The 22779-nt window shown below is 36.8% G+C and overlaps 1 protein-coding gene across 4 annotated transcripts in view; it reads left to right on the top strand.

The window, feature by feature from the left end:
* SYDE2 (synapse defective Rho GTPase homolog 2) overlaps window positions 1–11099 on the top strand; it is a 41128-nt gene extending 30029 nt beyond the window's left edge. The window contains exons 6-8 of one of the 4 annotated variants that reach the window (XM_060024674.1): window positions 1594–1825; window positions 5973–6020; window positions 6586–6696. In XM_060024674.1, coding sequence (XP_059880657.1) covers window positions 1594–1825; window positions 5973–5983 — 243 coding nt within the window. In that variant the 3' untranslated portion in view covers window positions 5984–6020; window positions 6586–6696. Of the gene's footprint in view, window positions 1–1593; window positions 1826–5972; window positions 6021–6585; window positions 9316–10936 lie in introns of those variants that run through there. The other 3 variants (XM_060024664.1, XM_060024685.1, XM_060024654.1) reach the window with 3 other exon arrangements.
* The last annotated feature ends 11680 nt before the right edge of the window (window positions 11100–22779 follow it).

The following is a 22779-nucleotide window of genomic DNA, read 5'->3' as shown; positions in this document are numbered from 1 at the left end:
TGAATGTCAGGGAATGTAAATCACTTGCCCAAGAGTATATAGCTTTTTTGAGTGTTGTAGTCTGTTATATGAATCTAGGTCTTTCTGGCCTTAAAGTTCATGCTGTTAATATTCTTTCTAAAAAGGCTGCATAATATTCCATTGAGTAGATCTGACAATTTATCACCATTCTGTTTTGTGTAATATTTAGGGTTTGAACCTATTTGTATATATTTGTCCACAGATTTCTTTTCAGTTAGAATTACTTATTTGGAATAGAATTTCAGAGTGGAATTGCTGATTTAAATAATGTGAACATTTTGAGGCTCTTAATACATTTTTCATATTACTTTTCAAAAGGGACACAACAAGTACATTTTTTGGCTGATCTTATTTCGTAGACAAAAAAAAAAAGATTTCTTATTTTAGGTTGTGTTTCTTGGCTTGCTCTTGAGATTGAACCTAATGTATTTAACCAGTTGTGTGTGTGTGTGTGTGTTAACTGTGTTAATCAATGTGTGACTGGTTTTGATTTCAAAATATCAGTCTAGTCTACTCTAGATCCATTTTGATTTCAAAATATCAATCTAGTCTACCCTAGATCCAATTTTCCCCTCATTCCTTCCCTTCACAACCAAACATTGAGCAAACGTTTATTCTGGCGGTTATCACTTCTTCACCACTCATTTACTATTGTCATCTGGCTTCCTGCTCCACCTCTGTGGACCTGTTCTTGCTAAGGTTACTAATTACCTTCTAATCATCAAATCCAGTTGTCACTTTGACTCCAGAAATGTCATTTGGATTTTTTTTTCTTTCTTTAATAATTTTTAAAAATTACAAATTATAGTTGGCATTTATTTCTTCAACACAATTATGAAGAAGAAATTACACACTTTATTTGTTAAATGATTGATCATATGCTAGTATATCAAAAAACATCATTCCTTTCCATAACTGCTTAAACCTAAATAACCATGCTAACTTCTTGAACAAACTCCCCTTACTAGTTTTTTCAAGGATTTAAAAAAATATTTTTCAATCAATTTTCTTTTCATTTCTAATTATACTATTCTTCCCTTTTCCATGGTTTGTCTACTTAAAATATTTATTAGCTAAGAAGCGCATTGACCTTTTTCCTAACTGGATCACAATAGAACCTAGCCATGGTTGGCTCCCTAGATTTTAGGATGTTGGTCCCTACTTATGACTACAGGATTTATCTGAACTTAAAAATAAACATTCTCACCCTAATCCCCTTTCCATTGTAGCCTTTGCTGTTATCTTTTTAGAGGAGGGAAGAGAGGAAAAAGTTGATGGTATATTTTCCCAGGGACTCCAGCTGAAATTTGGAATGCATTCATGAGCACTTTATAGAATGCATATTTTAACCATTTAATGAATCAGATTATGTCATTGAAACCTAAGGGCCCTGTGTAACATTTCTGTAAGAAAATATATTTCAAGTTCCAAACATCCAACTTACAATCAAATCTTTGAAACAACCTTTTAAAAAGTGATAGTATGCCCATCTATATTTTCTGCTATAAATTGTGTCCTTGAATTTGCCCCTGTGTGACTGTGTTAAGTGAAATTTAATTTAATTCAATTTAGGCAACCCTAATGATGTTGTTGGATCATTTGAAATTGGTGGCTTCTTATCGTGACGTGAATAAGATGACTTGCCAGAATTTGGCTGTGTGCTTTGGACCCGTATTATTAAGTCAGAGGCAAGAGACTTCCAGCCATAACAACAGAGTCTTTACTGATTCAGAAGAACTTGCAAGTGCTTTGGATTTTAAAAAACATATTGAAGTTCTTCATTACTTACTTCAACTCTGGCCAGGTAAATGATTCTATGGAAATATTTTTCTCTTTCAATGATAGGGTGTTTGAATTAGCTGATCATTAAATATGCCCATGTATGATTGAAGAAAATCTTTTCTAGATTTTGCTTTTTAAAATAGTTATGAATTGATACCTGCCCTTTAGATTTCTCCATTTAAATTTTCTGCTTTTGCTGATACTATTGTAGACATAGAGATAGATCAATGTATACATTCTGGATTTGGTCAGCTCTGGATTTGAATCCTGGTTGTGTCACTTATTAGCAGTCTGACCTTGGACAAGTTCTTTAACATCATAGAGCCTCAGTATCATCTTTTGTCATGTGGATTAGTAATATGTTTATAGAATTTATAGGAGGATTAAATAAAGAATTATGTGTGTAAGGTGCTCAGCACAGCTCTTAGCACATAATAGGTACTCAGTAAAATATTAATTTCTTTACCCTTCTCGTTTTTATTTCAACTGATATAAAGCAGAATTCATTTTTCTCCTTAAATCAGTTCTTCCTCCTGATGTCTATACTGTATTCATGGTCATTCTTCAAGTTATCCAGCCTTGAGCTGACAATTACCTGCAATCTTTCCATCTTTCTTATCCATCCCCATTCTACTCGATAACGAAAGGCTGACAGTTATTTTTCTAATACATCTCTTATGTAGTTTCAGAGCTAAAAGGAATATGTATTTAGTTAGATGTTTTATAAAGGATCCTGTATTTAGGTTCCAAAAATTTCTTACATGGTAGTAGCCCCTGCTTCCCTCCCCTACCCTGCATAGTACCAAGTGTGAAAGTACTTAGATGCTTAGTGTAGTGCACAGTGGTAGAGGTGCTTGGGCCCTGTAGTCAGGCTTAGATTCAGATCCGACTGTGGCACTCACCAACAGTGTGGACTCAGGCAAACACTAGTTTTCCTAGGCCTCAGTTTGCTTCTCTATAAATAGTGCCTACCTCAGGGTTTTCGTGAAGATTGAGATAAAGCATCTAAGGAAATGAGCAGAGAGTTTAGCATAAAGTTAGCCCTCAGTAAATGTGCTTTGTTACTCTTTTATTAATGTATATGAGAAGAATATACCAAAGTACAAAGGATTGCTTGATTTAGTCTTTTAAAAAATCTAATTAATTTAAAAAAATGAATTAAAAATTAAGCTAATAAAAATTTTCAACTTTTAAATTTGTCGAGTTAACATTTTTGCTTTCTTTTAAACACAGGCTTAAAAAATCATTTCTAATTTATATTTTACCTGAGTTAGTATGTGTTACTTATTATTTAAAAGTCCTGAATGAAGATGCTCTGGTTAATTGGTCTGATTTCTGCACTTGGTGCCCAACATAAGAAATCACTCAGGTTCAAGTTTTAAATGTGTGTTTCTTAGCTTTTCCTAGACCTGCTTTAATTTTAATAAACATGAGGAATTGGGAAAGGAGCCATCTTATTCTAATCACAAATGAAAATTTGTTTGCCTGGAGATACTAAGTTTACTATCAGTACCTGAGTTCTTTATCATTAATTCTGTACCAGTGGTTAGTATCATTTCATTGTTTTGTAATAGTCATCTTAGTCTTGGGTTTAGGAACAAAAACTTAACTTTTATGTTATAGAAAAAAGGCAGGTTCAGATTTGAGATTCACTGTACAGTATTTAAATGACAACCTTAAGCAACTGTCTCCTAATGTACAGTTCCTTATTCCAAAGGTTTGTGTGATTGGATTTAAAAATAACTGCCCCATCGTCTATAACCTGTTACTTTTCTTTAGTTATAATACCTCAAACAAAGGACAGAACAGGGCAGAAAGATAAGAGGAAACAGCAGTTAGTTTTGCCCTCTAACATCACTTGCTTTTGGATTCAAGAGGCAGAAATCAAGTAGATATAGTGCACTTACTGAGCCTGAGAAAATTGATGGTGACGTAGAGACTGGGCCACACCATATTAACTTGGTGAATGCTCATCTCTATGCATTCAGTGGAAGGTTTTAGCTCCCTTGCTATCTGTATCCTACTTATTTTTCTTTTTGGAACTTCCCCTACTCCAGAGGTAAAAAGAATTGGTTCCACCCTTTCCTGCCCACCTGCCTTTTTACTTCCTTAACTTTTTATTTTGTTCTGTGTTATTTTTAAATTTTGGGCAAGAATATAATTTGCTTTGAGCTTTCAACTTGAAAAATCTGTCTTCATTCAAAGTGATCAGTTAGAACCCTGGCATACTGGTACTGGAAGGTAAAAGTCAGCCTGCCAATTGCTTTTCAGATTGTCTTCTGCCAAAGCCCTAAGTTCTCTAGAAGCAGCCTTGAGGCCAGATTGGCAACAGGTGAGGGAGCAAAATGGAAACATATTTCCCTTTTGACCAAAACAGTCTTCTTTTCATCTTTCTTATGTACTGGGTTTTTACAAAGTAGTTGCTTTTTAAAAATAGGGTTGCTGTTTTAAGAGTATTGGAAATTAATGATAGGCTACCCTTTCACTTTATAGATGGGGAAATAGCTTTAGAGAGTGTGTAACTCTTAGACCAGCTGTTTGGTATATCACATATTTTATGATGAATAGATTCGGGGTAGGGCTTTCTTTTTATTTTTCTTTTGGAAAAGCTATCAATTTTCCCTAATTCTTTTTGTGTCATTTTTCTCACTAGACTAAGCTTCATGAGGTCAGGGACTATATTTTGCTTACCTTTATATTTCCAGGTCCTAACAGAATACTTGGCACTAACTAGACACCCAATATATTGTGTTAAATAAGGGAATTATACTATAGATAAAAAGCTAATAAAGTGGTGACTAAAAATATAAATCTACTGGAAGAAAACAAGATAAGAAAATAAAGTTTCTTAGTAATTATCATTATGTTTGGAAAAATTTTCAGCAAATTATAGACTGCATGTTCATTTTATCCTGTTGAAGGTAAGTAGTCCACAGTGCTAGGAAAAGCAGAACTTTTCTTTTGGGGTTAAATTTAGCCATTTTATCTACATATTTAATAGGAAACCATTTCACCATCAGTATTTTAAAAAGCTAGTAAAGTTGATTTTGTAGAAATTGAAGTTTTAGTCTAAAAGGTGTAAAATATTATAATTGTTTCTTAAATATTTTCCAAGAAAATATACAAAAATAATGTTTGGATAGGAACTTGGTTAAACAACTTTAAGCACCTGACAGTAAAATGAATGTGGGTTTTGCAGGTGAATGTCGGAAAATGCAGACAAAATAAGACAAGCTTAACACAGAATCAAAAATGTTTTACTTTGGTTGGATCACAAACCAGTCGACCTCAAGGTTAGCAGAGTACTGTAATGGGTTGGCAAAAACAATAGGCATGACACTTAAGCACTAAGAAGAACAGGAAAAGCACAGAAAATGAAGGGAGGAAAGCAAGGAGATTTAGAGGAGATAAGCAGTTTCAACAGAAGAAGGAATATGAATAATTAAACAGTGGAAAAATTCAGATATCAATTCTGCAATTACATCAGTTAATGGCATAGGACATTCTATATTAATATTGTTATTAAATATCAAGGTAAAGTAACTATCAGACCTTTATTTTCTAGAAAATTTTAGATCAAGAGGTTTTAGCTGTCATAATGATCTGTAATAACCATCATAAAAATGAAGATAAACAAAAATGTTAAAGACATACCTATACAAAGTTATCAAGTATTTTAATAAAATAAGTTAAAAAAATTATGCAATCTCTGAAAATGTTATAAAATCACTGTATGTCTGGAAAACTAGAACCATATACATGTTTGTATTATTCTTCAATTATTTTACACAGTAGGAAACAAGTATTTATTAGATGTTGGAGAGTGTAAAGTTGGTGCGTTATCACTGATTATATGTTCCCTTTACCTTAGTGAAGGGAAGTATTAATGGAGAATAAACAAGCAGACAGGGAAAGGTATTATGGACAGTTTTTAATAGCCGTGCCTCAACATTTAAATTAAGTCCATTTGACAAGTGTTTTGTTCAATACACACAAAAGAATAAGCTGTAAAGCCTTGGTTTGTTGTGAAATAACGTGTCTCCATGGTAATATATTTGGCCAGTGCAATGCATATTAATAGGGGAAATAGTCTTAATATGAGGAATGTTATTTGAGATTGTTAGATTCCTAACCAGAATGGGAAAATAAAATATCTGTACTATTTTCAGGCAATAAATGAAGACTCTTAGTAGCTAATGCTGTATAATCAAGCTCAGGTAACAAGTGGACAAGTCTAGATTTCGTTCATTTTATCAAAGTGAAATTTGGGCTGCTTAAAGTAAATTATGACACTGCTGCTAATAGAATTGCAAAAAAACACAAAGGTTAGAACTTTTAGAGTGAGCACTTTAGATGCCTTGGCCTCATTTAGATGTTTGCAGATGAAGGAACTTTTGTTTCGTTTGTACTCCAACATGCCTTGCCTGCTTTTTGCGTAGCTTTTTATTTAGAAGAAGCTACCAGCTTAGCTACTGTTTGAATTACATCTAGATAATAATTAACTTGCACAGAAAGTTAATCAACATTGGAAATTTATTTTGGGATGTTGTGATATAGCATGAATTAGCACCACTGAACATTCTACTGGCTTCTGTCCCTAATCTTGATTATGTCTGATGATAGAAAAAATAATTATGGAATGCTTTGTTTTGGTAGTGTGCATGTGTTTGTTTTAATGCATGTTTATAGTTGATTATTAAATGGCTTATATTTAGCTCTGTGTTTTTAAATTGGATTCATTTGGATTACTGTCGCTAAAGCAAATTTATTGTTTGTTTCTAGTGCAACGTTTAACTATCAAAGAATCAGCAAACAATTTGTTCCCAGAGCAGAAGTCTTCTCTAAATTATTTGAGGCGGAAGAAAGAACGACCTTACCTGTTAAATTTGAGTGGTACTGATTCATCAAGGGTACTTAGGCCAAGGCAAACCAGATTAGACAGTCCACTAAGTAATCGTTATGCAGGAGACTGGAGCAGCTGTGGAGATAACTACTTTTTAAATATGAAAGAAAATTTAAATGATGTGGATTATGACGATGTGCCTTCAGAAGACAGAGAAAATGGAGAAAACTGTAGCAAAATGTATGAACCAGATATCATGATTGAACAGCCAACTCCCACATCCAAAGAGTGCACATTTCAGACGTATTTGACAATGCAGGCTATTGAGTCTAGGGACCGAAAAGTCAATCTCAAAGACCTACAAGAAAGTATCGATACTTTGATTGGAAATCTGGAGCGTGAACTCAAGAAAAACAAGCTTAATATGAGTGTTTGAGGTTGAGAGTTTTTTTTTTAATAATGTCTTAAGTTTCACATCAATCTTTGTCACTTTCTTCTATCCCTCACAGTGATATTTTAAGTTTTTTACTCTTGAAAGCTTCAGTTACTTTCTAACAGGTTCATGTGATTCAATTAAAAACACCATTCATTAACATAATTTTTACTTATTTCATTAGAAAATTTTTCTTGAGGTAAAAAGATAACCTGGACTTCTTGTGGATATTTGTCTAAATCTTGCCAATTCTATGGATATAACTTTAAAATGCACTTCTAAGATTCACATAAGTTATTAGCCCCTCAAGATTTTTGTACTTTATAGGAACTGCTTTTCTGAAACAGATGTTCCTTCTAGAAGAATGCTGTGGCTGCTTAGTCTGATTTGCAGTATGAGTCCACGCACACTGCAACATCATTCAATCACATTTCATTTGCAATGCAAATGCTGCTATAAGAAAACCTTTTTATAAATAAAAGTAAAATTATACAAATATTAATGTATTCTGTATTAACATTCAGTAATTATTTAAATATAAAATTAAATATTTTTATAATCCCAAAAATATGTATATATTTATAAGTGCGTATATATATAGGTATTAGAATGAGGGGAGGGATTGGCTGCAGAATCACATGTATCTTTAAAATATATGTCATGAGGCCAAAATCATTAGCTTAAAAATGTCCTTTTCAGGGAAATAACATTTAAGTTAAAGGAGGAGTTGCATAGAAACACTTGAACCAAAACACTAGAAACATCTAGAAAAAATAGACTTTCCTTTTTTGATTCACAGAAAGTCACAATATCCCCAGTGAGAAGTCATCCTTTAAATTGAAATCTTCTAATTTTTTAAGGGATTAAGTTTCGAGATTTCTGCACTGGTGACTTAAATTTAAAATTCTTCACCTAATCTATGTGTTTTTATCTTCTGCTTTTTAAAACAAAGTAATTATACTTAGAACATATTTATTTGTAATACATATATAACTTTGACTTTATAATTACCTTCATTTGTTTCTAAAGAAATCTTGCCAGCATACTACATGTTATTGATTTTTAAAAATTAACTTATTTTGGCTAATTATATCTTCAAGATAGTCATTATAGCAATCACAACAGTGTTTGAAAATGTAAATTTAGAAGTTTTTTTATTAAATCGGAATGTATTTTTTTAAACTTTTATACCTACAGAATGTGTAATTTAAAATTATTAATAAAATTTGAGTTATCAACTTAAAGATGTAGCAGCCATTAAAAAAACTGACTCCTTGATGTTTTTCTAAATGTTAAAGTATTTAACTATTTCTATGCAATATACATTGATAAGTGGAACACCTTGTTATTTAATTTGAAAATTTACTTGTTAAAAAACCAGATAAATAACTATTTTTATATGAAATTTTCATTTTTAAAGCTTTGCATAACAATTCAGAAGAATCCCAAAAGAATATGTGACAGATATATATATATTGAGTAAACAGTCAATAGAAATGTACCTAAATATTTTGTAAGAAGACTGTGTCAGTCTTCTTCTTTTTGTTTGCTATATCATGTATATTGTATGAATTACCCAGTTGTTCCAGAAATGTAAAAGCTTTATTAAAATATATAACCTTGGTGTCATGCTATTAATTATTATAATGATTTTTAAGGGTCACTTATTTTGAAGTCATTCTTTTAAAGCGAACATGTTAAAGTATTGGACCATCATATATTATCCATAAATATATGTAATAATTTTTTTTGTCCAAAATTGAGTTTTCCAGAATCTGCAGTACTTTAAGGGCCACACTTATTTTGTTACGTTATTTTGAATGGGAATAGTTTTAAAGTTGATCTCTGCCATCTTAAGTAGAAAATACTAAACATTGTTGTTTAAATCACTGTCATAATAAACCTCTTATTTTTTTTATTTTTTAAATTAATTAATTAATTTATTTATTTTTGGCCGTGTTGGGTCTTCATTGTTGTGTGCGGGCTTCTCATTGTGGCTTCTCTTGTTGCAGAGCACGGGCTCTAGGCACGTGGGCTTCAGTAGTTGTGGCACGTGGGCTCAGTGGCTGTGGCTTGTGGGCTCTAGAGCTCAGGCTCAGTAGTTGTGGCGCACGGGCTTAGTTTCTCCGCAGCATGTGGGATCTTCCCGGGCCAGGGCTGGAACCTGTGTCCCCTGCATTGGCAGGCGGATTCTTAACCACTGCGCCACCAGGGAAGCCCAATAAACCTCTTTTATTGACTCTGCTGTATTCAGAAGTGCTCAATAGGTATATGCCTTTATTTAATATGGCCTTTTACTTCAAATCTATTTTGAGCTTCTATACCTCCTTTTTGTAATCTCGTGGGATCTTCCTGTACTGTTAGACAGTCAACTCTCATTCCCGCCTAAGCCTGCCAGCCCTAATGGTTTTTAGGATTAAAAACAATTTTAGTTTTAGTGCATGTACCTGAACAAAAATTTTAAACAATTCAGGTAGATGGAAAATAAAAACTAAAAGTGTTCCTCTCTGACATCCACATCAATCCCACTTCTCAGAGGAAACAATCACTTTTTATTCTTTAGGTAGCTTCCTCTGTTACTCTAGGTTTACTGCTGCTGTTTCTTGATTTGTCATTTAAGCGATATCTGTTGGTTGTCCATTATGAGTGATAGGCAATTTATCTTACTCCATTCCTCCTCCCCATTTATTCTTTTAGTTTTCCTTTTGGTTTCCTCTATAACTTTGTTATTCCTTGGTCCATCAGTTTTAAACAGTATCTCTTGACTCCATACCATTGTGGAAATGACCAGCCCTGTACTTACTTTCCAAATCATTACTGCCCTTTACCTTCAACTTCCATAAGTTATACTATTAGTTTATATAATCAATCATTAATAGATGTGTATTGTTTTGGGGAACTATACTTGACGTATGTTTTTCCTTTATATATTGATGCTAAAAACTATAAATCAATAACGAGCAGTTGTGCTAGATTGTGCAGAAATATTAATGGGTAAACCAGGTGATTCTACAATATCTCTAATCTTATATTCTTAAGTCTATATACTGATTTAAGCAGAATACAAACTAAAGGTCAAATGGATTATTTTACCTTATAGCCATCAATTTCTCCAAATCATACTGTGTGTTACTTGCTTCATAATTGGGTCATGGCTTTTGAAAATTTAAATTTTTCCTGGAGTAAGAAATTACCTTTTTTTTTTTGGACAGAAGAAAAATACTTCCTTTACTACAATACTTGCTTTATCATTGAATTACCAAATTTGTTCAGAGTGCTTTTAGCTCTCATACTGAAGTGTATTACTGCCTTTATTTTCTTTGACAGAAGAAAAATATTTTCTTTACTATAAACCCTGAGATCATTTTAAGCTGCTTAATCAGCTTTATCACACTTGGGCAAAGTGATTTTTAGCTGTTATCTCGGGATGTATTTTCTTTGCACTCCTATGTGCTACTTTTTTTGTTTCTTATTGTTTCGTGACTTTTTTTTTTCTTTTGGCCTTGCCACGTGGCATGTGGGATCTTAGTTCACTGACCAGGGATCGAACCCGTGCCCCCTGCCATGGAAGTGTGTAGTCTTACCCACTGGACCTCCAGGGAAGTCCCTCCTATTCTTTCTTGTTTTCATTTTTTTTTTGTTTTGTTTGCTGAAGTATATTTATAAGTTACCCCCCCCCCCCGACACACACACACGAACCTCCCAAAACAGGGCGCATGGGATATAAACTTTGAGTCCTTACCTGTCTGACAAGGCCTTTATTTCTTCCCCATACTTCACTTTGATTGGACTTGCAGTTCTAGGTTCAGACTCATTTACCTTTAAAACTTTGAAGACATCTCTCTATTATCTTCTAGCCTCCAGCTTTGCAGTAATCCAGGCAAGAAAGAAGGTGATTCAGACCAGGGAGGAAACAATAGAAGTGATTGTATTTTCAATACTTTTTGAAGTAGGAGCCAAAGAAACCTGCCAGTACACTGTGAGAGAAAAGAGTAAGACCTGAGCAACTGAAGGATGGAGTCGCTATCAAATGGGACTGACATGACTCTACTGTATTTTTTTAAATGAGTTCCTTGTAATGGATGTTGTTATTATTAATACAGTGGTTATGGAAATGCCTTATAAAGTCCTGTTAACTATAAGTACTAATGCTTCTGTACCTGGTGATGATGCCCATAGAGTCACTTCAAGAATAAAAAAGCAAGAAGACTTCATATATATCTAAGCAAAGTCCCACATCAAAACTGTCTTTGGAAGTTTTCAGATTGTGTAGCTTTATATTAGGGATCCTAAAGAAACAGGTTTGGGAGTAATACGGTTCCTGGAAAGAATTTAGTTCCAAACCACAGAATGACTTTGAGGCTTAGGATTTTATAACTTTAAAACATCAATTTTTAGCTACTTGGATAGTGATAAAGTTGTAGTATGTTTAATAATCAACAGCAAGTCCTAATTTGGGTCTTGCTGACCTGAGGAATCTCGTACAAAGAGGAATGCCCTTTTCTCTTTTCCCTGTCCAGTGTGCACTTTGAATCCAGTAAGGCTCATACATGATTAAACACTGAAGTGCTATCATTCCTGATTCAAAGTCTGTGACAGAAACATCAGATTGTGCCCCAGCTTCCAGGAGTCAGACAGCAATTAGTCAGCATCGTTTCTCTGAAACTTACACAAAGGTAAATTCTATGAAAATAAAAAAGAGATTTAGATGCTGAGCAGTGACAAATGCCCACAACAGTTCCCTAGACTTCATCTCGCCCTGTTGCCCCAAACTTGGAGTGTTTCTCTTACCCCTTATACACAACCTGTCAGCAGTTCTGACTACGATATCTCCTGAAACTGTGCACTTAAGATTGTCACTACTAACACCCTAGTCCAAGCCACCGTCATCTCTCAATCGCTTCCTATTTCATCTCTTTGCCATCACTCTCCGCTCTGCACACCCACAATCCATTCCATCCATTGAAGCTAAAGTAATGTTTAAAAAAGATAAACCACATCCTTTCCTGGGCTTTTTCCCTTGCTCTCTGTGCTTCAGCAATACTGCAGACCTCATTTCTGTCTTAGGATCTTTGCACTTGCCATTCCCAGTGTCTGGAAAGCTCCTTATCTAGATCTTACTTGGGTGGCTTTTTTGTCATCTCACATCTCTGCTTAAATGTCAACCCAATCAGTAACTGCTTTGAGAATTGGGGGAGGAAGAAGATGGAGATTTCTGTTTCTTGTAACAAGTACAAAATAGTTATGCTATTAAATGATTAAACTATAGACATTTATAACTTTGGAAAATGTTTCCTGCCTTATTTTTATCAAGACGTGTATCAATATCTGAAATTGCCTTGTTTATTTGATTATTATCTGTGTCCACCCTTCTTGAATGTAATTTCCGTGGCGGTAGGGACCTTGTATATCTAGTTCATTGCCATAGGCCTAGGACTTTTAACATAGAAGATGTTCAGTTAATTATTAATAAATGAATGAACAAAAAGGGATTCTTAGAGAATACTTAGAGAATGCTTATCTTTTTTATAAAATTTATTTATTTAATTTATTTGTTTTTGTCTGTGTTGGGTCTTTGTTGCTGCGCACAGGCTTTCTCTAGTTGTGGCGAGCACAGGCTACTCTTCGTTGCGGTGCAAGGGTTTCTCATTGCAGTGGCTTCTCTTGTTGCGGAGCACAGGCTCTAGGCTCACGGGCTTCAATAGTTGTGGCACATGGGCTTAGTTGCTCCACAGCATGTAGGATCTTCCCAGACCAGGGCTCGAACCCGTGTCTCCTGCATTGGCGGGCAGATTCTTAAACACTGAGCCACCAGGGAAGCCCTGAGAATGCTTATCTTTTGTCAGGAAAAGACGAAGGACTATGTGATGCAATGTCTCTGTAATATTTCAAATATTCACTCCTGAGCAATAAATCATTTGTGGTTAAGAAAGTAATGCCTTCTCTCTCTTTCTTTCTTCCTTTCTCTCTTTCTTTCTTTCTTCCTTTTCTTTCTTTCTTTTTCTTTCTTCTTTCTTTCATCTCTCTCTTTTTAAAATAATTTATGTTTCTTTTGGAACTAGAGTGGCATTGGGAAAATTAGTGACTTAAAACGTTAGTGGATTGATAATTTGGGGTAATTTTTTGTAGTAATTTTTTGCTGCAGAGTTCAGTAGAACCAATTATTTAAATGATGTGTGAAAAAGTACATCTCACCATAAGAAAGGATGGTTTCTAAGAAAGCTTTTGCTAAAATGCATCATTTGTTTCTTTACAGAAATTGTGATGCACAATATCCTCTTAATTTTTGTGCATTTTTTACTAGAACTAGAAAAACCTATTCATTTTATCAAAAAATATTTTCATAAAGTTGAATGAACCCTATAAATATTTAGAGTTCCTTTTTTTTAATTAGAGAGAATAGCAGAGACCACTGTGGGAGCCAGACACTACATTTAATGTTTTTATTTTTCTCAAACAAGTGTTTGTTTTAACTAAGTGAAAAAATGCCTAAATATTGCCCCTGAGTTGGGTTAACCTAATCCTTATTTGTTTGATAAGGCCATTGGCATGCTTTTAAGTCAGTTGAATTAATCTTTCTTTTTTGGCTTAATGGAAGTATTATGTAGTGAAAACTTCGTGTTGGCCTCAATATTCTACATATTTCTTTGACTGGAAATTCTACTCTTCAAAATAAGCTCTTCCAACGAGAGTTTAAGATTCCAGCTTTAGAAAAGTACAATGGATATTAAATCAAGAAAAGGGAAAGTTCTTTGCATTCAAGGTGTTTATGTGAAAATGATGAGCCTGCAGCTCACATTTTTTCACAGCAACAAAATACTGAACAGTGACCCTTTGTTCCTGACCTTTGTTCAAGAAAAGGGATCTCTTTGCATCTCTTCTTGCCTGACTTTCCCCCCTGTCGCCAGTGTAAAGCCCACATTTTAACCCAAGAGCAAGTTTGGATCATTAGGTAAGTGAAAACAGCTTGTCTAAACCAGGTAGATGAGAAATGTCAGAGCATGAAGTACCACCTGTCCTAGGTTATGGATCTGTGTTTGATCTGTACATGATGTCAAAAGTCACCTGCAAAGTCAATCAATCTACACATAAAAGAAGGCACATTAATATCTTTTTCCATCAACATTTTATTATGAACATTTAAAGTATAAAGAAAAGTTAAAAATTATACAGTGAACACTCACATATCTATCATCTAGAGCCTATAATTGTAAGCATTTTGATGTATTTGCTTGATCAAATATCCATGTATCCACCATTATCTCTCTTAATTTTTGGTACATTTTACAGTAAGTCACAGAATTCCTGTACATGTCACAATGTGTCATTTTGGACGCCACAAAAAATTGAATCGGAGATCAACTTTGTGTGATTATAATTAACCTCTAAAAGAGTCATGGAATATGTGAATTCACTGCAAATCCTAGGTTTCATCATCATTAGAAAGATCAATTGCTATGAAAATCCTCTAAAAAGTAAGGCGTACTTTGGATGTCTTGTGTTCCTTTCCACATTACTTTTAGCTATCCCAGACTTCCATCATTCACAGACAACCTCTACAATTTCTGCCATATTCAAGTACCAGGTGTAATATTATTTTCTAATTTTCTCTAAAATTTTTTTCAATTAAATTTATTATTAAAGTAAAACTTCATATTGCTACCATAAACGGAAAACCAGTATCATTTGTCATAAACAAGTTAACTACATATATTTTTTCAATACACTAAAACAAATTCATAATGTACACCTTGGCATGCATACCACACTTAGGGCAATACTGAATTATAGTCCCTGTTCTATCCAATTTTCCTACCACAAATATTGGGACATGCAAAGTCAAAGCTGAATTGGAAGTTGGACACACAGATGACACCAGGCTGTTCTCTTTTTGAGGGACAAAAGCACCACATGCAGATTTGCCCGAATCTCACCTTGAGCTGGCAATGAGAGGGGTGAAGGGTTTCCTAGCAGGGCTAGGAAGGATCTGTCTGCAGCCTGTCTGACATACGTCCCAAGCAGGATCCATTCTTCATGAGCCCTATGCTGTCAACCCCAGTGGTCCGACAGTACCTGCACCAGCAGGAACAGAGCTAAAGTCCAATTCTTGCAGCCTGAGTTCCTACTCTGGGGACTTCTCAGCGCTGTGGCCCTGACCACATTTTCCATTTTGTTTCCTCTTACACGTTTAGCCCTCTCCTGCCAGCACACCTTCCTCTCGACTACCTCTGCTAACATAGGTGAGGTAGGAGACCGTCAACACGCCTATCTTTTCCTCCTGAAATTAGAGCCCATCAGATTCACTACTGATAAAGGCAAACTGGACAATGTGACTTGGGTCTATGGTGAACTGGGCTTCTTTCTACATCCCTGTGATCTGATTGTCCCCACCAGTCACTGGCAGCATTGGTTAAAATCAAGCCTCCCCTGGCAGAGGTAGAGCCTGTCAGAGATATAAAAACAAGTGCATATTACCGACAGGCTGGCTCTGAGCATGAAGGAACAGGGAAGCACCCAGCCAAGGAGGCTCGTGTCTTGCTCCACTCCCCACTCGGATAAGTCCATCTTCTTGTGACTTGGGGAACAGTAAATGAGGGGCAGAGAGAAGCTGAAGAGTTCCTCCCGTACTCTTTCCCCTTGAGAGGTGGGGAAGTTCCCTCCCTTTTATGGAAACAGGAGAAGAACAGGATGTTATCGCCCAACAATTACCTCCTATTGCTTCCTCCTCCAGTGACCAAATGTCACAGGATGAACTTGGGGACCCTTGGTCAAATGGAGCAGGAAATAGAAACGCCGAACTGCATGTTGGCAGCCAAAAACAACATGTAAAGATTTTCCGGGTAATGGCTAGGAAGTTGCTGCCATTCAGCACCCTGGTTAATCTGCACGGTGGCCGAAATTCAGCTTATTCTTGCCTCTCTTGATCAGTCCTTTTCTCCTCAAGGTCCTGAGGCCGTGTGCCAGCTCTGGAGCCTCGAGCCCCAGGGGCCCAAGCAGTCTTGCCCTTCCCCCCTGTGCCCAGAAGAATCTGGTTCCCCCTCCTGCTCTGCCTCCAGGGAAAAGTCACCTTCCATCTGGTTCTACAGGCTCACCTGGAAGTATGCAGTCTCCTCGACTGAGTAAAACACTAGGGTGTTGATGACAGGGTTTAATCTGTACTTTATTTTAAAATGACAGCGGGGGAATTCCCTGGTGGCCCATGGTTAGAACTTGGCACTTTCACTGCTGAGGGTGAGGGTTCAATCCCTGGTCAGGGAACTAAGATCCTGCAAACCACGGGGGGTTGCAAAAAAAAAAAAAAAAAAAGACACTACTGACTGTAAAATGAGCGCTTACTAAGCCCCTTTTTAAACAATATGTATAAGAAAATATCAGAGGAACTCTTTTATTTTCTCTCAGTTCTTTCTGTTGACTGTGGGCTCCCTTGCTGCTGCTGTCACGCTTCCAATGTCACATTCACTTCTGGAAGACTGTCAGCTTTTGTATGAGCCGTCTCCCTTTCCCATATCTACTTACATCCTCAGCCATCACAGAAGAGTACTTAAGCCATTATCAGCTCTATCCTTAATGCATTTATACAGGGCCCAAGTCACAAAGGGCTTGGGTTTCTAGCAAATCACTTAATGGAAATTTTATGAAAGTCAGAATTTCATATGTAAATTAACATATGAAGGTCTAGGCTAGCCAAAACAACATTGAAAAAAAAAAGAACAATGCTGGAGAACCAATACTACCTGATTTTAAGATGACTTATAAAGTGATAGTAATCAAGACAGTTTGGTATTGGCATCAGGATAGATGAATAAATCCATGAAACATAATAGAGAGTTCAGAAACAGACTCATACATATATGGACGACTGATTTTTGGCAAAGGGAATCCAGGGGAGAAAGGATAGGTTTTTTAACAAGTGGTGTTGAAACAACTGGACATTCATATGCAAAAAAAAATCCCACCTTCAATAATATACACAAAAATCAGCTAGAAAAGTATCATATATCTAAATGTAAAGCCTAAAAGTATAAAACTTCTAGAAAAAAATCTTGGGTTATGCAAAAATTTCTCAGGTCACCAAAAACATGATCCATTAAAAAAAACACAAATTGCTCAACTGAAATTCATCAAAATTAAAAACTTCTGCCCTTTGAAAAACACTGTTAGAATGATAAGATAAACCAGAGTGGGAGTAAATGTTTGCATGTATTTGGTAAAGGACTTGTATACAGAAAACTCCCAAACCTGAATAGAAAAAGAAAAGAATGAGCAAACTATGTGAACAAACATTTCATGAAAGAAGATATGTGGATGGAAAATAAACACATGAAAATAAGCTCAGCAGCATTAGTCATTAGGGAAATGCAAATTAAAACTACAGTAAGATACCACTACATCCTAATTAGAATGGCTAATTTTACAAGACTGACCACGCTGGTGAGAACGTACAGGAACTAGAACTCCCATCACTGCTGGTGGCAGTGTAAAATTGTTTGGAAACATTTGGCAATATCTTAAAAAGTTATATCTATCCACACCATATGATCCAGACATTCTACTCCTGGGTATTTATCTAAGAGAAAAAAAAAAGCATATGTCCATAAAAAGGCTTGGACAGGAATGATTGTAGGAGAATAATTTGTAATGAACCCAAAGAGGAAACAACCAGTCCAAATGTTCATCAAACAAATTGTGGTATATCCATATAATGGAATACAATTCAGCAATGAAAAGTAATGAACTATTGATACACACACATGGATGAATCTCAAAAGTGAAAGAATAAGACAAAATAAGTATATACCATACAATTCAATTTATATAAAATTCTAGAAAAATACAAGTTAACCTATAGTAATAGAAATAGCAGATTAGCAGTTACCTGGGAACTGAGGGGAAGATGCTAGAGGGAGCTATTAAAAAGGAGCATGAGGAAACTTTTGGGTTGATGGATGTTTATTTCTTGATTTTGGTGATAATTTCATGCGTGTATACATACGTCAAAACCTAACCAGTTGTATATTTTAAATATATACAGTGTGTTTCATGTAAATTATGCCTTAGTAACACTGTTAAAGGTGTGTATGTGTGTATATTTGTGTATTGTACATATGAGATTCAAGTAACACAATATTCTGAGATTCATAGCATAATATGGCCTGTGAGAGCAGGAACTCTGGAGCCAGTCTTGGTTTGTGTCTCATATATCTTGGAACAGTAACTTGATTTTTCTGTGTCTCAGTTTTCTTGACTGTAAAATGGGGATGGTACCCACTACTTCACAGAATCGTTGAGGGGATTAAAATATATTAAAGCATTTAGGGGTTTCCCGGGTGACGCAGTGGTTGGGAGTCTGCCTGCCAATGCAGGTGACACGTGTTTGAGCCCTGGTCCAGGGGGATCCCACATGCCGCGGAGCAACTAAGCCTGTTCACCACAGCTGCTGAGGCCTGCGCGCCTGGAGCCCATGCTCTGCAACAAGAGAGGCCATGGTAATGAGGGGCTCACGCGCCGCAGCGAACAGTGGCCCCCACTCGCTGCAACTAGAGGGGGCCCGCACACAGCAGCAAGGACCCAACACAGCCATAAATAAATAAATAATAAAAAATAAAAAAATAAAAATAAAGTGTACAATTCAATGGTGTTTATTAAAAAATAAAACATTTAGGAGCATTTAGTAAGGGTTCATGAGATGTTAGCTATCGTTCTTAGTAGGGTGGCATCAATGAACAGTTTTCAGCAGTAAAGACAACCACTGTCAAATCATAAAGGCCCGTTATAAAATACTCAAGTGATACAGACCTCTTAAAAAATGTCCCTTTGCTTCAAAAAATCTCGAGTGACGGGTATAATGGATTCAAGGAGATGAGCCATGTAGCCATTAATGAAGATTAGCTGTCTTCATTAAAGCGGAATGCTCACCCACTTCTCCTCGTCTCCTGTTCCACCCCTGAGAAAGATTTGGGATGGGGAGATGTCCCTGGATTATCCAGATGCACCCTAAATCTAAACACAAGTGTCCTTATAAAAGGCCAAGGGAGGTCTGACCACAGAAGAGGTGAAGGGCAGTGAAGGTGGAAGCGGAGCTGAGTGACGAGCTGTGAAGGAGGGATGCCAGGAGAAGGAGAAGCAGGGTCTCCACTGCCTCCAGAAGAAAGCCGTCCTGCGAGACCCAGTTCGGACTTCTGGCCTCTAGAACCGTAAAAGAACAAATTTCTATTGCTTTAAGCTGCTAAGTGTGTGGTAATTTGTTAGGAAACTAACACAGAAGTCTACTTCGCAGTCTTTTGCGATTAATTTTTGCTATTTTTAAAATTTGTTACTTGTTAATTGTTTTCGTTAGCTGTTTTTCTCTCAATGAATGTTTTGCAGACTTCAGAGCAAAATTGTATGTTGAAAATGTGATGAAAATATGAGTTTATCATGGCGTTTTATGACATAGGTAGTGGCTCCCTTACCTCCTAAACTCACCTGCTTCTTGCCTTCCCCGTCCCCACTCTCCCTGCACCAAGCTGCTGGGGCGTTGCTTCACTTCGGTCCTACGTCTCTGCAGTGAAGTTCCCGCTCCAGAGAACTCCCTGCTTCCCTTCTAGCCCAGTGGTTCTTGGGATGAGAGGTGCCAGTTTTGCCCGCACTTCCCCCACAGGGACAGTTGCAATAACTGGAGACATTTTTGTTGTCACAACTGAAGAAATGTTATTTGCATCTAGTGAGTAGAGGGATACTGCCAAACCTCCCATAATACAGATGACAGCCCCTCACAGCAAGGAATTATTCAACCCCAGATGACAACAGTGCAAAGGTTGAGAAACCCTGTTCAGCTCCTCCATCCCAGCTCCCCTTCACCTGCCTAACTCTTCAGGCCTAAATTCAGAAGGAGCTTCCTCAGAAGCAGCTAGAATAGATGCCTTCCTGTGATTGCTTGGTTCTCCTATGTCTGCTGCTTTTGACCAGTGATTCTTAACCCTGCCTGAGCATCTGTCCTTTTATAGTCACCGCAGGTCATTTTCACATGCAAGCCAGGCTGAGAACCCCTGCTCTAGGCTGGGGTTCTTCGGGCTAGTTGGTGGCAAAAGTAAAGCAACCTGGGCATGTCCAAGCTTAGAATGCTGTTTTGCAAATGCTTGCAGGTCTTCGTTCCTTTCTAAGGCACATTTTGCTTGAGCAAGAGTTTTGATACTAGAAAATAAAATATTCAAAATAAAATATTCAGAAATATTTCTCTAATATCTTTTATACTTGCATGATATTTGTTTAAAGCCAACAGATTTTTTAAAAGCTGGCTTTGGGCTTCCCTGGTGGCTCAGTGGTTGAGAGTCCGCCTGCCAATTCAGCGGACACGGGTTCTTGCCCCGGTCTGGGAGGATCCCACATGCCGCAGAGTGGCTGGGCCCGTGAGCCATGGCCGCTGAGACTGCGTGTCCGGAGCCTGTGCTCCGCAACGGGAGAGGCCACAACAGTGAGAGGCCTGCGTCCTGCAAAAAAAAAAAAAAAAAAAAAGAAAAAGAAAAAAGCTGGCTTTGTTTCTTTTTAATAAGAACAGTTTGCTTTTAAAAATTCAGACAATATGAAAAGTACAAAGACGAAAGTAAAAATCATCTGAACATCCAAAATATGGATTGGTTACATGTCGGTGACTATACTTTCAGACAACTCAGAGTCCATGTAATAGTTATGTAGTGACATATATGACATCTTACAAAACTGGGACCATATATGTACTGTTCTATACGTATTTTTTAACTCAGTGTCGTATTCTGTGTATCTTTCCTGGTCGATAAATATAGTTATACATCATCTCAACATCGAGAAGAGTGGTTCCTCCACTGTCTTCTTCTTTTACAAAATTGTTTGGGCTAGCTGTTTTAACCCTATTAGCTTGGGTGAGGTACGGTGAGGGCAGACACAGATCAAGAGAGAAAAAGCAGAAAGAGTTTCACCGTTGTTATGCTCACAGTTCCGGGGGGTGAGGGGCGAGGCTGGGGGATGCAGCTACCACGCAAGGCCGTTCAGGGGAAGCACCGGGGTAGGTTGTGAGACCCGTGGGCAAGAGCCTTTATTGTGATTCCTGCTGGAGGAGTGGGTGAGATGGGGTAGGCTGGCTTACGACTTGCTAGGTGCATTTGAAAGTGGCACCCTGCAAAATTTGTGTTCACTGTGACTGTTAGAGCCTATTGTTCGGAGCTATCTCAAATCTCCTGATATTTTGGGGTGGACCAGGGTTTACCTGGGAACAACTGGTAGCCATTCTGTAGATGTCAAAGCATCAATTTACAGAAGTTAAAAGTATAATTAATACACTATCCCAGAGTCTTTCCCTTATGATATAAACTTTAGAATAAGCTTGTCTATGTCTACAAAGAAGCTAGCTGGAATTTTGATAGGAATTGCATTAAATCTGTATATCATTTAGGGGAGAACTGACATCTTTACTATGCAGGGTCTTCCAATTTATAAACGTAAGTCTATTTGTCTTCTTTGATTTATTTAATCAGTACTTTGTAATTTTCAGCATAGAGACCTCCACATTAGAGAGCAATTGTAAATGGAAGTCATTTAAAAATACATCCTGTCAAAATGCTTTCCACTCCTGTGCTGTGCTGCTTTCTCTAAAACTTCACCAATACTGGGAATTATTAATCTTTCTTTCCTAACCAATGTACATGCAAAGAAGTACATTTAAAAACAAATTTTTTACATTTAAAACCAAAATTTAAAAAAAATGTACTTCTTTTATTTGTTTTTTGGCCCTTTGTATTTCTACATTTATAAATTGCCAATTTTCTACTTAGACATTGTTTTCTTATGAATTTATAAGTTATTTGTGTTTTAGAGGTACTGATCCACTGTCTAGTTTGTGTTGCAAAAATTTTTTTTTTTTTTTTTTTTTTTTTTTTTGCGGTACGCGGGCCTCTCACTGCTGTGGCCTCTCCCATTGCGGAGCACAGGCTCCGGACACGCAGGCTCATAGGCCATGGCTCACGGGCCCAGCCGTCCCGTGGCACGTGGGATCTTCCCGGACTGGGGCACGAACCTGTGTCCCCTGCATCGGCAGGCAGACTCTCAACCACTGCACCACCAGGGAAGCCCTAGAGTCTATCTTTTGATGGGGGTGTGGCAAGGGTTTTAAAGAGTTTATGGGACCAGAAATATTGCTGCAGCCATTTTTGAGAATTCTTTCAGCCACAGCAGAAGCTTGTCATGGTTAAATTTCTAAAGCTTGTAAGTAGCTCAGAATTCTCTCTGACTCCAAAGTGCTGATTCTGATCCAGATACTTCTCTTACTTTGTAACTTTGAAAACTATTAACATCACATTGTCAATTCCTTTTTTAGTCTCCAAAACAAGTTCTTGTGAGCACTGTTCATTTTTCCATAGAAGGACTACACATGAATTATTATTTTTAAAAGGCGTGTAGGTACTATTCTGCTGCATTAGATACTAATTCATTTTAGAGCATTTTTGAATTCTTGGTAGCTTTTTATCCATGGAAGGGGAATAGCATTTTCCAGGAAGCTGAGGTAAGAGAGAGCACAGCACTTGTGGAGAACAGCATGGATTGCAATGTCTGGAGGGGAAGTGAGGGAAGCCAAACCTGTAAGATTGAAAAAGCAAGCAGGCTGTGTCATAAGCAGGCAAAGAACTTAGACCCTATCCTGAAGCCAGTGAGGGCCAGCCATTGAAAGGTCTTAAGTGGGCAAGTGATG

Source organism: Delphinus delphis, chromosome 1, assembly GCF_949987515.2.
Source record: "Delphinus delphis chromosome 1, mDelDel1.2, whole genome shotgun sequence".
Taxonomy (NCBI): domain Eukaryota; kingdom Metazoa; phylum Chordata; class Mammalia; order Artiodactyla; family Delphinidae; genus Delphinus; species Delphinus delphis.
Note: the sequence above shows the minus strand (reverse complement) of the source record. Positions and strands in the feature narration are given on the sequence as shown.